The 17,712-nt window shown below is 43.2% G+C and overlaps 1 protein-coding gene across 1 annotated transcript in view; it reads left to right on the top strand.

Moving 5' to 3' along the window:
- The window catches only part of EMCN (endomucin), a 62,549-nt gene that overhangs the window by 11,550 nt on the left and 33,287 nt on the right, over window positions 1–17,712 (top strand). The window contains exons 2-4 of the mRNA XM_054383077.1: window positions 8,139–8,198; window positions 9,751–9,849; window positions 10,262–10,375. Coding sequence (XP_054239052.1) covers window positions 8,139–8,198; window positions 9,751–9,849; window positions 10,262–10,375 — 273 coding nt within the window. The remainder of the gene's footprint in view (window positions 1–8,138; window positions 8,199–9,750; window positions 9,850–10,261; window positions 10,376–17,712) is intronic.

Here is a 17,712-nt window from a genome sequence, read left to right as displayed (position 1 = left end):
AGAGTGGAACTCTGTTCTCACTGTGACAGCATTTTTTTTTAACTTTTCCTAGAATCTGCCCTAGTGAGGACTCCACCTGGAATACTGCATCCAGTTCTGGGCTCCCCAGTTCAAGAGAGACAGGGGTCTGCTTAAGAGACTCCAGTGGAGGGCTACAAGGATGATTAAGGGACTGGAGCACTGCCTTATCAGGAGAGGCTGAGAGCCCTGGGGCTGTTCAGTCTTGGAGAGGAGACTAAGAGTAGATCTAATCAATCTAAAATATCTGAGGGCTAGGTGACAGGAAGGAAGGGGCAGCCTCTGCTCACTTGTGCCCTGTGATAGGACAAGGGGCCGTGGATGTAAACTACAGCACAGAAAGTTCCACCTCAACATGAAGAAGAACTTCTTTACTGTAAGGGTCCCAGAGCACTGGAACAGGCTCCCCAGAGAGGCTGTGGAGTCTCCTTCTCTGGAAACTTTCAAGCCCCATCTGGATGTGTTCCTGTGCTAGATTCTATGGTCCTGCTCTGCCAGGGAGGTTGGTCTCAAAGATCTCCAGAGGTCCTTTCCAACCCCTAACATCCTGTGATCCAGGAGGGTGCATTAAGAAAAACACTTTGCAATTGTGGCTCATGATGATACTACAGTGGGAGTGACCCAGCACAGGACTGTTGTAAGGGACACAGCCTTCCTTTCACCAAGTGCTGCCACAGCATGAATAGTTGTGTGCAGCTACTACTGCAAACACATCTGAGTGTGTGTGAGGCATGCTATGCATAAGAAATTCAAAGACACAAATGTTGTGTGTTTTCCTTTGCTTCAAACTCCTGAAGTTTGCAAACAGCTTTGCTTAATATAACATAGACTCAGAATTGTCAGGGTTGGAAGGGACCTCAAGGATCAGCCAGTTCCAACCCCCCTGCCATGGGCAGGGACACCTCACACTACAGCAGGTTGCTCAGAGCCATATCCAGCCTGGCTGCAAAAACCTCCAGGGATGAGGCTTCTACCACCTCCCTGGGCAACCTGTGCCAGTGTCTCACCACCCTCATGAGGAAGAATTTCTTCCTAACATCCAATCTGAATCTACCCACTTCCAGTTTTACTCCATTTCCCCTAATCCTATCACTACCTGACACCCTAAAAAGTCCCTCCCCAGCTTTCTTGTAGCCCCCTTCAGATACTGGAAGGCCACAATAAGGTCTCCTCAGAGCCTTCTCCTCTCCTGACTGAACAGCCCCAACTCTCTCAGTCTGCCTCCATAGTGCATGCTTTAGTGCAGGCTGTTATCAGCTCCAGCCATTCAGTGAATTATATCACAACCTTGACTCTCACTTAAAATCTAGCTGATATGATTATAGAAGAAAGATTTAAAGTATGAGATCCTAAGGATTAAATGTACTAGAAAGGGTACTGCTTTTTATCCAATGAATTATTTTGGAACAAAATAACTGCAGGTCTTGTTTGGGTTTAGGGTTAATTCTGGATTATCTAATATATAGTTGTTTTGGGTTTTTTTTTGTTTGTTTGGGGTTTTTTGTTTTGTTTTGTTTTTATTTGTGATCTTAGAGGTTTTGAATGGGAAGGAAGGAATTGATGATTTTGAACAATATTATTATAATAGCACTTAAGCCTCTTCTAACAGTAAATCCCCAAGTTTTTGTGATCTGGAAGCATCTATGCTTCCTCTGAGATGTTTGTTTGTTTGTTTTCCCCAGTGTTTGCTGATTTTCTAAATAATTTCCATAGTATAAATCAGTAATTTTTAGCCAGCCAGCAACTAACCCTACGACCACAGTTCAACACTGTTGTTTGTGTTTGTTTGGGAAGTTTCATGTTACAATATCAATCTCAAGGAAGTACTCCAGATGAAATTGAAAGTACTGCAGGGCTAACTGCTCTTAAGGCTCACTGAAACACTGTAGATAAATCCCTCTTCTCCTAGAAACGTCACTGCCTTCAACCTGCAGATTTTCTGGGAATGTATTTCTCTTGATATTGGATAGCTCGTATATGTGCAATTAGAAAGGGAGGGTGTGTGTAAATAAATAAATAAATAAAAAGTATCTGTAGTATTGGAAATAAACTTCAGAATGCAGAGGGAGGACTGAAACAACAACATTTAGCTAAAATTAGTCCCATTCCTTGCTCCTTCCTGCATTATAGCTTTCTGCAGTGTTTGCAGAGGGTCGATTCTGCACTGAAGACATGCCCCAGGACAAAGCAAAATGTTGAAAGCTGATATTGGTTGCAAATGTCAGTGTTGCAGAGTGGATCCTATTATTAGCCTGAAAGGTCCAAGTGTTAAAAACTGCAGATGCATTTGTGATCTTGACCTACAAATATCTCTGTTTCTTGTGCAACTCTGTTAGTGCTAGAGTGTGGTGCCACTGTGTGCTGAAGTTGGTAGTCCTCTGGAAAATCAGAATATTCCATTCTTCTTCTGTTGATTTGAAAACGGGACATGGGGCACATCTACATGGCAAAATGCATAGAAATACCCAGGCTGAGCTGAAGCACACAGTCACAAAATGGTCTGGGTAGAAAAGGACCCAAAACATCATCTAGTTCCACTGCCCCTGCCATGGGCAGAGGCACCAGCCTCTAGGTCTTGTTGCTCAAAGCCCCATCCAACCCATGCTTGAGCACTTCCAGGAAAGGGGCATCCACAACTTTTCTGGGCAGCTTCTTCTGGTACCTCAGAGTAAAGAATTTCTTCCCAATACCTAATCTAAATATACTTTCTTTCAATCTGCCTCTGAATAAGAAGCTCGTTCTAGGCTAATTAAACTCTATTGTTCTACATAGGCATTCCAGGAAGGACGGAGTAATTTCTACTCTGCAAGTGTAGCCATTTATCTTATTTGAGATGATATACCCAGGAGAGTTGTAAAGCAGCAAGTTCATGCACTGTTTAATGGTAGCACAATACCACAACCTGGTGGATGCCATAGACATGCAGGTAGTCAGGTAGATCCTCGAAGAGCTGGCCAGCACTGTGTCATTTGAAACCACTCAGCCTCAGCAGACCCAAGAGCAGGTCAGACTGCCCCCAATGCAGGCTTCAACAGGCCCAGTGGTGCAGCTGGAAATTCACTGCCAGACAAGGCCAAGAGAAAAGCTCTCCCCCACAAACCATAAGGTGTCCCAACTGGAGAGAAGAGAGAGGGAGCTTAGGCTGTGCACTCCCTTAAACAGAGAAACACAGGAAAACAGAATAGAATCACAGATTACAATATCCTGGGATGCACTGCCCACCCCCCTGGGACTCGCTAGCCTCTAGAGGACTTTTCTTTGTGTTTATCCCAATTAACTATGGATTTCCCTTAACCTACAACAGGCCATTTTACTCAATATTCTCTAATGATAGTGACTTTTCCATAAAATATTTTTTTTCCAAAATAAGATATTGATTCCAAATCAAACAGCAGTTAAATTGAGTAATTCATGCAATGAATATAATCCATACAGGCACCAGTACAGGTTAGGGGATGCCCTGCTGGAATGCAGCTCCAGGGAGAAAGACCTTGGAGTCCGAGCGGACAGCAAGTTCTCCATGGGACAGCAATGTTGAGAGCCAATGGTATCCTGGGTTGCATCAAGAAAAGTGTATCCAGCAGGTCTAGGGAGGTCTTTCTCCCCCTCTACTCTGCCCTGGTGAGACCACACCTGGAATACTGTGTCCAATTTTGGGCTTCCCAGTTCAAGAGAGACGGGGATCTGCTGGAGACAGTCCAACAGAGAGCCACAAGGATTATTCCCTAAGCATCTCCTCCATGAAGAGAGACTGAGAGCCCTGGGGCTGTTTAGTCTTGAGAAGAGAAGACTGAGAAGGTATTTGATCAGTGTCTATAAATATCTGAGGGGTGGGTGTCAATTGGAGGGGGCCATGCTCTTTTCAGTGGTGCACAAAAATAAGACAAGGAACAGTAGATAACTAACTTGAGCATAGGTTTCACCTCAACATGAGGAGAAACTTCTTTACAGTGAGGGTGATGGAGCACTGGAACAGGCTTCCCAGAGAGGTTGTGGAGTCTCCTTCTCTGGAGTCTTTCCAACCCCACCTGGATGCATTCTGTGCAGACTACCCTAAGGTGATCCTGCTTTGGCAGGGGGGTTGGACCCAATGATCTCTGGATGTCCCTTCCAACCTCTAATGTAGTGTGATACTGTGATGTTTATCTTTGCACTATCTAGTTGTCTTTCAGAATGGTTTTGTTTTGAATTTTCGGTGGTTTTGTATTAGCTGTTTCATGTGGTGTTTTAAAATCAGTGTCTTGCGCCTTGCGGTGCCCTGCATTGTATAAACAGAACTACTGATGTCATATCATGCAGTCAGTTCTGCTTTTTTTCCTGTCTTGATTATCACAGTGGCAGGCATCTAACACAAGGTCAGAACCTTAGTCTTATCTTAGTCTTCTGGGTGTAAAGGTAAAAATAACGAGAAAGAGAGAGAGAAGAAATTCTGAGAGCTCCAAGCTCAGACCTTGGTGGAATTCAAGGACTCCTGAATTTCAAAAAAGAAACTATGCTCAGTGTTTCAGTTCATTCTTCACAGAAAGAGAGATTGCCCATTGAATTGGGCTGCCCAGGGAGGTGTGGGATCAGCGTCCCTGGAGGTATTTAAGACCAGACTGGGTGGGGCACTAAGTGTCATGATCTAGTTAATTAGTTAGGGTTAGGTGATCGGTTGGACTTGATCTTGGAGGTCTCTTCCAACCTGCTTGATTCTGTGATTTAGTAATAATGTCTAAAGACCAGACACAAATGATTGTCTCTCTTCTTTACTATTGAAATACAATCCAGAAAAGACAATAAATGGAAATTCCATAAACCTGAGAAAAAAATGCAACCAAACAACAACAACAAACCCAAACCAAAGAAAAGACAAACCCCAGAACCAGAACACAACTGTTCTTCTTGTTTTGTTTTGGCCTTGTGGCCATGGATTAACAGGGTTTTGAGGTCTTCTTAATTCCTTCTTTTTCCCTGCCATCCTTGTTGTTTTACTGTTTCTTGCCTTCCTGCCCTTTTCTTCTTTCATCTTCTTCCTGTCCTGTTATCTTTCTCCCATTTCTGATTTCTTCTTGCCTTGTTATCTACTTTCAGATATGTTGGGGGGGGGGGTATTTGTTTGGTTGGTTGTTTTTTGGATCTTGCTACTACTAGCACCATCCTTTTATTCAGCCCAGTGTCACATCCGAACATCTTTTAGCTCTATGCGTGTTCTCCAAACACAAGGGTGTTACATCCCAGGACATCTACGTTGTTTTGGCTGAGTTTATTGCCAGGAAGCACAGAAAATGGGAGAAGTTTGTGAGTGGAAGCAACTGCTGAGTAGATTTTTTGCCTGCTCCTCAAGGTGCATCTAAATTTACCAAAAAAACTGAAAACATGAAAATTTCATTTGATTTTCTGTCATCTGATGCTACATCCAACCTGAGTAGAGCAGAAAAATGAGTCCTTCTGTCTCTAACTAGTAACAGTCATTAATGGGCCAAAGTTATTTTCTTAGTTAATTTTCATCTCTTGTTTTCATTCCCCACAGGATTCTCCTCAGTCACAACTCAACATTGCAAATAGGAGCATAATAAGTCACCATTTCTATCACTTCTTTTAATCAACCAGTTCCCCATAAAATCCTAGTGAGTTTTACGCATTTTACCATTTTTGCATTTTGCTTTCAACTTGGTTTTACAGTACACTTAATTATCCACCATTTAAAGAAAACTATTAATTCATAAAACTCTACTTCATTCTACTTTGCTGATCAAATTTACCTTAGTTTATCTCTAGCCTGTGATAAAAATCAACAAATTGTGAATCACAACGAGACTGTGACTTAAATTCTCAGGTTTCTTTTTTTTTTTTTTTTTAGTTTTGAGGAAATCTCAGTCTATCAGGATGGTTGTAATAAAAATGTGTATTATTAAAGTAAGCAGCCTTATAGGATGGATGATCTAAATGTTGCAATGGGCTTTCCATGGAGTCATGGTGAGTTAGGGGAAGAGTGAGTTGGGGAATGAGCTGACTGGCCAGCATTTAGCTGGTCTTACAGACATGGTGTTTGCTAAGAGATTTTAGAACAAACTACTTGAAATGTAGGCACTATGGGAAAAAAACACAAACAAAAAACAACATTCTGGTTTAGTCCTGTGGCCTTGTAGTGTGGGGAATTACAGGAGCTTTGTCAGCACCTCACAATGAGAGTGAAGAGATGTGGAAATGTTTGGTATTTAGGGAAATAGGATTGGGTTTTGGTCTACTTGGATAAAATTAGTTTTCAAAGTATTTCAAGTGTGAAGCATTGTTCTGACTGGGTAACTAAACGGCAAGAAAAAAGTGTTTTAAACACAGTATGCATAGATTAACTTATTCATGTGTCCTAGGGAGTTGGGCTGGGGCAGTATCAGACCCATAGGGAACTGATTTAATTTGATATGGGATCTGGCCATACTAAACTGGACCAGCATGTGGTGTGACAAGGCATTATGAAGGCAGCAGCACAGCTGGAAAAGATACCCAAGAATCAGAGAATCATAGAATTGTTAGGGTTGGAGGAGACCTCAAGGATCACCTAGTTCCAACCCCCCTGCCATGGGCAGGGACACCTCACACTAGATCAGGTTCCTCAGAGCCACATCCAGCCTGGCCTTAAAAACCTCCAGGGATGAACCTTCTACCACCTTCCTGTTCCAGTGTCTCACCACCCTCATGGTGAAGAATTTCTTTCTAACTTCTTCCTAACATCCAATTCTCTGGACAGGGGCAACACCCCACCTGAGACTCATTAGGAATGCTCAGGTGCCAAGAGGGTTGATAACACCTTACACTGCTTGGAGTTGCAAGGGCTCATCTGACTAGACCTTAATATGTGTCTCCAGAGATCCTGCAGCTGAATTATGTATTATGTATTATCTTTTCTCCAGGTTAGATCTGTGACTCTAGAAGGCCTTGGGTGTTGCTTGTGAAATGATAATCAGTGCACAGCACGTTGAGCAAAGGGAACAAAGCTGACTGTCCTGCCCCGTAGCCCAAAAAAGAGAGGATGCCAGCAGATATTACAATGAAGGGACTCACACAAGCGTAGTGACATGCTGTCCTGGCTCAGTTTTGTGATGTCTGTATTACAGCATGTTAATGCAGTATGACAGGATGTCATACTCCAAACCTGAAAGCACTTGGGGATTAGGCTGTGCCATTTTGCTCTCCCATTCAGTGACAGAAGTGAGCTCTTCCTCCCCAGATGTACCCATGGCTGTCTCACAGTGGTGTAAAATGGCTGAGAAGTGCCTCTGTGTCTGAATCAATGCAGTTCTTTCACCCCTTTATCACCACCCTAACTTCTTTTAGTAGAAAAATACAAACACTCCAGCAATAAGACTGAATATCTTATTTGAAGCCAAAACTTAGACATTATTTTGCTTTTGGTGTGGGGGAAGTGGCTGGGGGGGAGGAGTATGGATGGTTTGTTTGTTTTATGTTATTGGAGACTTTAATCCACTAACTTGACCTAGGATTTTTAAAACTGGCATCATTTACTGCAGTAAACTCCCAACAGCTGGAGTACTGCCTTGAGGGCAATGAGTAAAATCCATCATTAGTCAACCTGGCGCTTCCCCAGACATGATTTTCCTCTTTCCTTCTTCCCCTCACATACAGGGATCAGGGTGATGCTGAAAACTCCTCCTAAAGTGCTTGCAGTAGCCAGGGAGCTAGTACAATTTTTGTTCCTCTAAGGCAGGATTGTGGGTGCTTACCCCTGTATCCAGTTAGTTGAGCTAATCCCCTACCCCGAAGACCCAGAGTAGCTGTGGTTGTACTCAAGGAAAAGAGGAGCTATCAAAAAAACACCCAGGGTTTTTTACCAGACTAAGGCACTGAGGCACTAATACTTGCTGGAACTGCAGTCCAAGGGGGAAGGCCATAGCAGATGCTCCCCACGATGGGGAGCAGTGAGGGCAAAACTAAAGACATTTCAGATACAGCTTGCAAAGTTTGCTGCTAGAGTTACATGATTTGGTTTCTTCTGCCAATAGGCTTCTGAATTGGATTTTACAGCAAGCTCCTTTCTTCCTTCTGCCTTATATGCCTATGTGGTGCTAACTAGACCTGGAAGGTGGCTGAAGTAATATTCTTTCTTTGTTTTATTTCAGAAGATGTCGTTTCAACCAGTACCGTCACTACAACCACTTTTGCACCAACATTAAAACCTGGTAAGAGTTCAAATTCACAGTTACCTGGTATTCTGAAGCTCCTGTTGCCTTTTTAGCTTTCAGCTTTTCCAGCTTCTGGGAGAAATTAGGTGAATTATGTCATGTAAAGTTGTTGAAGAGCAATGTATTTCCCTGCTTTTCTTACAAAACTCTATTGAGAAGAAAAGATTGAGAGGTCTTAGCAAGGAATTTATTTGAACAGGCAGTGGGTTTTGTTTCAGGTGAAAAAGGCTGAAACCCTCTGAGTCCCTGTGCTCTCAAGGAGTGTTTCAAGTGTGATCTGATATTAACAAATTAACTGAGATCCATAGCTCAGGAGGTTGTCAGATTGAGAATAATGTGAGAAACAACATCAGTTAAGGGATAAGGTAGCAGGGAGTACCTGATTTGATGGGTGTAGAATGAAGGAAGGGGACATGGACTTTGACAGTAAAGAATTACACAATATAGGTCATTGCTGATCCTCAGTTAATAGGAGACAATGCTGTCATTTGCAGAAATGCTGCTGTTAACTTTTTGAAACAATTGATGTCAGGATTCACTTTTGTGCCCTCAGTTTCAAAAGCTGCATTACCTCTCTGATTCATTTGTGACTGGTTTAACTAGATAAAATTTAAAGTCTTCAAACTATGAAGATTTAACAGGGAAAATACCTGCTTCAGATGGTAGAAGTCTGTGATTCTGGTTTACATCTTTGAATGACTCACTCATTTTCTTTATTGTGTAGCTTTGTAGTTAGGGAAAAAATCAGTATTGAGCGTATTTCATTCATATGAGCTAAATATTTATTCCTTTATTAGTTTGAATATTGAAGACTGCTGCACTTAGTAAGTGGTGCATGGGAGAGACCACTCAGACATGAGATTCTATTTTTGATAACCAGAGACATTGATGAGTGTGTTTTGAAGCTGAAAGCACTGAGATAATTATGATGCCTGCACTCAAATGGCTAGTAATGGAGGTGAATGAGATGCAGCCAGGTGAGGTACACATATGTTATGTTTTATTACAGCAAAAGAGTTAGCCCTTTTCAAATTGTGTTGCAGTTCTTTCATGTTTCAAAAATCCTGATTTTCATGTCTGTTTCAAAGACATTTCATATGCACCTCACGGTGAATTAACTCTTCAAACATTTCACTGAAAATGATCTTGCAGCCTTTGGTCACAGAAGGGAAAGCAGTGTTGTTACTTATGCCTATGAGAAAAGCATCAGAAGGCCACTATCAGATGAAAGCACTCTGTGAGTGTGGAGTAAGCTCCCAAGAAGGTCCACCTCTGCAGTGCTGCTGTTCTAGGTGAACTCTAGGGGATGACTGGAAGGTATAGTTGCTCATTTTCGGTGGGTAATTAGTGGACTGCCCACATTACAAACCTTCCCTTGGTATTAACCCTATGCACTTTGAATGCTCTTTAAAAATACGTGGGTAAGAAAGCTCTGTAAGGGTCAGACTTTAAACAGAAAGTTTCTCTGAGAGAAGGCAGCTAGAGGTATATGCTGTTTATTTATGCATGATAAAACAAAACAGTAAAGATGCGGATGCCTTTCTTGCAGCAACAGAAGCTGTGGACCCAGCAATTTCACAAACACCACCACTGCAAACATCGGTGCTGACAACTGCAGTCAGAGCTACAACTGAACCCCCCACAACCAGTAAGTGAACATTTCTTTGAGCTAGTTGTTGATGCCTTTCCAGCGGTCACCCAGGAATTTAAGAAGCAGTGTCTCTTGGCTGGGGAATTTGCTTTGTAGTGAGCGAACTCTGGTGAAATCATGTAAGTGTGTGCAGAAGGTTCCTCCTGGTCAGGCTCAAGGCAGCTCTGAGCCAGGCCCAGTAACTGCATTGTCACAAGCTTGTATTCCGTGGGATGATCCACCTATGAGACACGGAGCAGCTTTCTTTGCAGTGAAGGGAGCCTTGTCTCTGTTGATCTTCAATTTAAATTAAGTATTATTTTGACAGTTTAAAGCTAAGCTGCAAGTACAGAAATAGGTGTGGTTTGCATGTGTGTGTATGAATGTACACAAAACCGAGGAAGTGATTTGAGTCTTCTTCCTTTGTTAGCCTCCACACCTCCTTCACCTAATGCTACACAAAAAACAACACAAGGTACCACGACAAACCCACCAGCAAAAGAGACAACTACAGCACCAGAGAAAAGCGACAGCCCAACAAATAGTAAGTGATCATTTCCTTCAGCCATTCTGAGTTCTTTTATGCAATGTTTCTGTAAAGCAGTGCAGAGCAATGGGTAATGAATTAGGAGAAGCAGAGCTATTCATCCTACCATATTGCATATCACAGTATCACAGTGTATCAGAGGTTGGAAGGGACCTCAAAAGATCATCAGGTCCATCCCCCCTGCCAAAAGCAGGGTAGTCTGCACAGGAATGCATCCAGGTGGGTTTTGAATGTCTCCAGAGAAGGAGACTCCACAACCCCCCTGGGCAGCCTGTTCCAGTGCTCCGTCACCCTCACTGTGAAGAAGTTTCTCCTCATATTGAGCTGAAATCTTCTATGTTCAAGTTTGTACCTATTGTTCCTTGTCTTGTCACTGTGAACCACCCAAAAGAGCCTGGCCCTCTCCACTTGACACCCACCCCTCAGATATCTATAGACATTGATCAGATCTAGCCCCAGGTCTCTCAGTCTCTCTTCGCAGGGGAGATGTTCATGTCCCCTAATCATCCTCGTGGGTCATCTTTAATGAATCTTGCCCTGGAATATTACACAAAGGATTCTACAATTTCAGTTTGTAGTGGAGGTGATCTGCAGCCATTACACAGGATTTTAATCTCCCTGTAACTTGGAGAGATGTATTTGAAAGTTTGTTTGTTTGTTTGTTTGTTTTTATTGTCTTCTGTGGTTTGGGGTTGGCTTTATCAATAAGTATGTCATCAAAAATAAATGATTCTCTGTGATCAGAGTGGTGTCAGAACAGCCCCCTTTGTTTTTTTATTTTTATGTATGTTACAATGCTACAGGTTAGTTCTGCTCTGTATCATTATGAGTCACAGTACAAAAGCAGAGAGGTAGTACTAATTACAGTGCATAAATCCTGGAAAATACTTTTGTTCCCCATAAATCTTCAGAGCAATGTGTATGTTGGACCAGTGCATTGGGATTTGATTTTAGGAAAAGAATTTATTTTTAAAAATTCCACATATCCAGCAAGTAGCTGGGTTAATTGAAACAAATATAGGAACATCCTAAAGGGGTTCAGTAAACTTAAGATGAAATTCAGACTGCCTTTTTTGTCTATGAATGGCACTGTAAGAGTTCAAGTCTTTTGTTGAACTGGAGCTTTGAAATATTCCATATTTTTTTTATATTTAATTGTCTCAAAAAAATACTCCAGATATTTAACTCAACAATCAACAGAAGACCAATGTTCCTGGAACTGATATTTAGAACATACTGAGCTGTGACAAATGATTGGAACTTGACTTCCCTTGGTTTCCTTGCCTGAAAAGGAGCTTCTGTGAAACAGCCTGCATGCTTGCCTTCATGAACCAGGAGGGTAATCACCCTTCCACTCAGTGGTGATTACATCTTCTACTGATGCACTGTCATCAACAGGGAGTTTTCTGATTGCCAGCCCCAAGCCTTTTGGGACTTGGCTTGGCTTTTAAATGCTGGTACCTTTAGTCACAGAATATAGCCTGGCTAATGCACAAGCTGCTGAAGTGATATTGAAAGCCACAAAGAAATCTTTCAAGCTTGCATTTGTGACGCTCTGGGCCTGTCAAAAGCCCCTGGCATGGTGCATTGCATCAGTTTGGCAGAGGTTCCTGGCTTGTGGGTACCAGAACACCACAACTACCTGGAACTAAACACTGGTGACAGGTAGAGCTCCCACAGGGGAAGGAAAGCTAATGAGGAAAGGCATTCCTGCCAGTAAAGCTTAGCTCCAGCTGCTGCTCTGCACTAATGCCCCCCAGAAATGGTGCTGGGAGTATGACAGTGCTACAGGTACAATGAAGTTTTCATCAACATGCTTCCTTTCTATTCCTCTTTTGTTCTCTTCCTACCATCCAGAGTTCTGTCCTCAGTTGCTCAGGTTGTGGTTTGTTGGTTTGGTTTTCTTTTTTTCCCACAATCTTCTCTTTAAGCTAAAAAATCCCAAAACCTTGTAATAAAAATGGTTGATAAATGAACATAAAACCAGGGCTTACCTACCTCTCATTCCCCATTGTAAAAAGGAAGAATTAATGAAAACCTTGGGAACTGCTCTGCGTTACAAGACTTTGTATTTTCTTTCTACTGTAAGTAGTATTTGGGAAAATTGTGCATGTGAAAACCATTTTTAATGGGCTTAAAGACAAAATCCTGGTCGGCCTTTCAAGAAAGTCATAGCCTTAGCTTCAGCACAAAGGACTAAGACAGAATCACAGAAGTGTAAGTGCTGGAAGGAACCATTGGAGACCATCTAGTCCAACTCCCCTGCTAGCACAAGTTCGCCCAGATCAAGTTGCAGGTTGTGGAGACTCCGCAACCTCTCCGGGCAGTCGTGTTCCAGTGCTTGGGCACCTTGAAAGTAAAGAACTTCATTATGCTTAAGTGAAATCTCCTGTGTTCTGGTTTGTACCCATTGTCCCTTGTCCTATCACTGGGTACCACTGAAAAGTGTCCAGCCCCATCCTCATGTGGATATTGATAAGCACTGATAAGATCCTCTCTCAGCCTTCTCTTCTCCAGGCTAAACAGCCCCAGATCTCTCAGCCTTTCCTTGTACGAGAGATGCACCAGGGTCCTCCCAGTCATCTTTGTGGCCCTCTATTGGACTTTTTCTGGTAGTTCCCTGTCTCTCTTGAGCTGGAGAGCCCAGAGCTTGACACTGTACTCCAGGAGTGGCCTCACCAGGGCAGAATAGATGGGAAGGAGAACTTCCCTCAACCTGCTGGCCACGTAGCTCAGAATAGTGATTGCCGCCTTGGACGAGGCACAAGGTAGTGGTTGTGGGACAGAGCAGGACACAGAGGCTGTGCAGATGTGTGACTAGCCCTGAAGAAAACTCCATGACCCCTTAACCACTGCCTGGATTCTGGCTGCAGCCATCTCTCCATTGGCACAGTGAAGTGCATTCAGTTTCTCTGCAGCCTCTCAGCCCTTGCCAACATCCCCAGCAGCCATGCAGGGCTCAGGGAGTTGCACTTCCTGAAGCAAGCACAGGACAGGTTCATTTGTTCTCAAAATGGACAGGAGATGAAAGCTGTTTACTTTTTCACTAGCACTCACTTCTCCCCCTCTTTGGGCTGGCCATCTGGGACTGAAGCAGAAATCAGTGGTTCCTTTGTGACACTTCAAAATGTACCTTACCTGATTTTTAATGAAAAGCAAGTGTCTCTGCTGCTTGTAATGGAAGCCATTGCTTTCCCTGCTCCAGTCCCTGCTAAAAGCTTCAGCAAATGATCTCATTCCCACAGCAGAGATTTGACAGGGCTTCCTGTCTGTGCTGCAATTTCTGTGGCTGCTGTCACCTTTTATTACAGATTCAAGAAAAGCCCCCAGTGCTCCATACACTGTGAAATCATGCAAACTACTTTATCTTAAGTCTTCAGTACTCCTTTTCTCCGCAGGCCATCTCTCCCTCTTTGCCCTCCTACCCTGTTTAAAATATTGGAAGCTAGCAATTATACCTGTCTCCTTAACCTTCTTATTTATTAATGTAAGGGGTCATATCCACTAACTTACATTTAGTCAGACAGTGACCTCACTTGTGCAGTCCAGGCCTCCAAATGAGAATTTATGTGGTGGCACACTACAGCAAATTGTGTCTGCAATCAGGATTTCATGTCCTCAAGTTATCAAAGAGAACATGAAATTAAGTGAGACAAAAGATGATGTTCTTCCTCACTTGGATGTGGAACAAGCATCTTATACAAGGTCAGTGCCCAAGGTATTAATTTATGAGTGGATTTTTGGCTGTTGTGTTTCTTATGTATCTCATGTCACCCTCCTGGACAGTGATACATCATCATGCAACAAAATATTAAATATTTAAAAGTGAGAAAAAGAAGGAGTGGAGGAGATAGTTTTTTCTCTCTTTATCAAAGTACAAAGATAATTAAGAAGGAAGCTGTACTTCAGTAAAGCTACCAGAAGAAGGTTATGGTAACATGCATCACTAAGTTGGAAAATCAGGGTAGAGGTTGGAAGGGACCTCTTGAGATCCATCTAGTCCAACCCCCCGGTTAGAGCAGCATCACCTAGGATAAATCACACAGGAACATATCCAGGTGGATTTTGAATGTCTCCAGAAGTGAAGACTCCACAGCCTCTTTGGGCAGCCTGTTCCAGTGCTCTGTCACCCTCAAAGTCAAGATTTTTTTCGTTATGTTTACATGGATCCTTCTGTGTTCCAGTTGTGTCCGTTGCCCGTTTTCCTGTCACTGGACACCACTGAGAAGAGTCTGGCTCCATCCTCCTGACATTTGCTCTTTTGCTAAGCATTAATGAGACCTCCCCTCACTCTTCTCCAGGCTAAATGGTCCCAGCTCTCTCAGTCTTAGGTAGATAATCCATAAGGTAGATAATCCAGTCCTCTCTTCACCTTAGTGGCGCTCTGCTGAACTCTCTCCAGTAGTTCTCAGATCCTGAATTGACCTCAGGTCATTACTGCATCGTATAGGTAAACACTGACTGTAGCTGGCTGCTGAGACATGTGAGACAGACAGATGTTTTAAAATAGATCTTTAAATACTTGAGGCTTTCTGCTTACCAGGAAATGTAAAGCCAGCAGCCAGCAGATGCAGTCAGCTGTGGATGTAAACACTACATGTGAGATCTGCTTGGCTATCTCCCATTCCTTTGAATGGGTGAGAAGTTCCATGGGGTTTGCTGCACTGGGATTTTTCAAAGCTTCCATGAATGCATTCGTTAATGCAAATGGTTTCTCAGGCTATTTGTTACAGGGTGAGGTCTAGGTGTGTGTTTGTGGAAAAGGTACAAGCTCAGGGGAAAAGCCTTAGTCTTCCATCTAACAAAGCCCTCATGCTGAGGTTTTAATATGGTTTAGGTGCAGTTCCTTCTGCCCCATAAAGGGGTTTCCTTGAGTCAGGTTTTAACACACATGCAGATGTCTACATTCTTTGCAGAGCAGAGTATATGCAGAGTGTTTTCCTCTCACTTGAAGCATCTTATGATGTCAAAGCTAGTTATGTAACAGCCTGCTGCAAAGAAAATTTAAAGCACTCCTGGGAAAAGCCAGAATATATCTGGATTATATGGAGGTTAAGTAGAAAATCACACTAAGATCAAGTGAAGGTATGTGTCAGATTTCAGCTGGTTAAAGAAAATGAAGGGTTTTCAAGAGCACAAAGAGTAAGGAAATACCTGAGGCTCAGGCACAGCTTTAAAGAGAAGCTTCAGGTTCCCTGTTGTTGATTATCCCTTTGAAAAATACGTGTTACCACACTGTCATTTATCTTATCAAAATATCAGCAGGGAGAGCTGCATCACCACCAGAGATTGCTGCTGCTGCAGCAATCATCCCCCTTCGGACAGCTATTTTCCAATCTTCACTGCTTTACCATTTTTATTCATAATCGGCTGTTGACAACGAACCCATTAAGCAATGATGGGAGTACTTTAGCAGCAGCAGCAGCAGCAGCAGCCCTTCTCTGCTGTGCTGTTTTTTTTGTTTTGTTTTGTTTTGTTTTTTTAGCCCAGGTCTCCACCTGCTAGGCAGGCAGAAATCTCTGCTGCAGCTGGCTGAGCCGGAGCGTGATGGATTACTGCAGCGATGTGTCAGTGGGGACGGCAGAACTGAGTCACCGTGCGCCTGCACAGAGTCCCCCACCTGCTCCCGTGCAGAGCACGGGCACCACAGCAAGGGCTTGCCACGTCTCCTCCTGTCGAGATCAAATTCAGCCTTGCATGGATATGAGTTGCGGGGTTTACCAGAAAGGCAGGTTTCTAGCAGGCGTACGGTGCTGTCAGTGCTGCCGTCGCGTCCGCGAGCAGGGGCCGAATATGGATGCTTCTGCTCCCATAGGCTTTTGGCACAGAGGCTGTTCAATCTGCTAAATGTGTGGATGGTAGAGCCTGTGCTGTGCATTAGGCATAAGGTTTGGCTGCTGCTTGAAAGCTGCTTCGAAGCCACAAGTCAGCAGAGAATTGGGTTGCTAGGATTTAATCTTGCAGTAGTAGAGTGAAATGAAGGGAGCCCTCCCTGCCAGGTTGCGGTTTTCGTCTTGGAAGTGATGAAAACTGGCACCCAGACGTTTGCACCACAGCACATGTACTTCACCCCTTGACACCGGGGGGAGGGGATAGGGGTGCTGTTCTGCTGTCTGACAAAATAAATGCAACAAGCTTCACACCAAGCCCCAGGTAAAGGTGTGAGTCATAGCTGGTACTACCCGAGTCGCAGGAAGAATCTCACCCAGGCTAAATTTTAAAGAAATTAAATGGAAACCCTATCATACCTCCTCTCTGGATCCCCCATCAGGGCACATCCAGTGCACAGCCCCTCTTCCCAGGAACAATCTGTTCTCATGGCTCCCAAACAGAAGAGGAGCACCCGGGGCTGGGCTGCTACCAGAACTGATAGGACACCTGGGATGTGTGATCCCCGTGGGAAAACAGCTCTCTGTGAGGTTACAAGGCAACTGGCTGCCTCCCTCCTCCTCCTCCTCCTCTCTCCCACACACCTGCTTGTTTTGCAGTGTTCACAACCTGTATTTGTATCCAGATGTCACTGCACAGGAATGCTTACTGTTACTCTGCCTTACTTTTCATTCTCCCCCTAAGCTTTTACTTATGATAAGGGAACCTTAAGATGATTGCTGTACTGTTATAAGCCCCTGCAGCTTAAAGCTCAGGGGAAAAGGTTCTTTGGGTTTTGTTTGGTTTTTTGGGTTTGTTTTGTTTGGGGTATTTTTTTGTTGTGGTTGTTGGATTTTTGTTTGGGTTTGGTTGTTTGGTTTTTTTTGTTTGTTTGGTTTGGTTTTTTTGTTGTTGTTGTTTTTGGTTTTTTGTTTGCTTGTTTTTAGTCAATCTCAGATTAAAATTCAACATGTAAAATTCAGGTCTGAATTTTTTGGCTCATATTAAGAGCCAAAAGTGGGAAATGTTTGCTTTTAAAGATTTATTCTAGGCTTTTACGATGAGAATGAAGGAGATTTTGAAATTCTCATATCCTTGTGTTACAGCAGAGTAAAAAAATGAGGTAGAGGGGTCTTTTACACTCTGCTGCAGAGCAGGCTTGCATGTTGAGGAGGTATGATGAGGAAGTTTCTTGAAAGAGCTGAGAGTGAAATTATGCTTCTCTTCATTGGAATCTCAGAGAAAGTCTTAGGCATTTAAGCATATTTTACATATTTTTCAGTAATTTCCTTCCTTGCTTTGACCTTTAAAGATACCATCCTTAGCTGTCCAGCTCTTCTCAGTTCCCAAGGTTATATAGATCCCCTGACTCCAGTGGCTTCATCTCACTCTTCTTAGCTCATTGTTTTTTGAAGCTTGCCTGTTCCAGGTACTGCACTTAATAAGCAAGAGGGGAAGGGGAAGGC

This window comes from Indicator indicator, chromosome 8 (assembly GCF_027791375.1).
Source record: "Indicator indicator isolate 239-I01 chromosome 8, UM_Iind_1.1, whole genome shotgun sequence".
Taxonomy (NCBI): domain Eukaryota; kingdom Metazoa; phylum Chordata; class Aves; order Piciformes; family Indicatoridae; genus Indicator; species Indicator indicator.
Note: the sequence above shows the minus strand (reverse complement) of the source record. Positions and strands in the feature narration are given on the sequence as shown.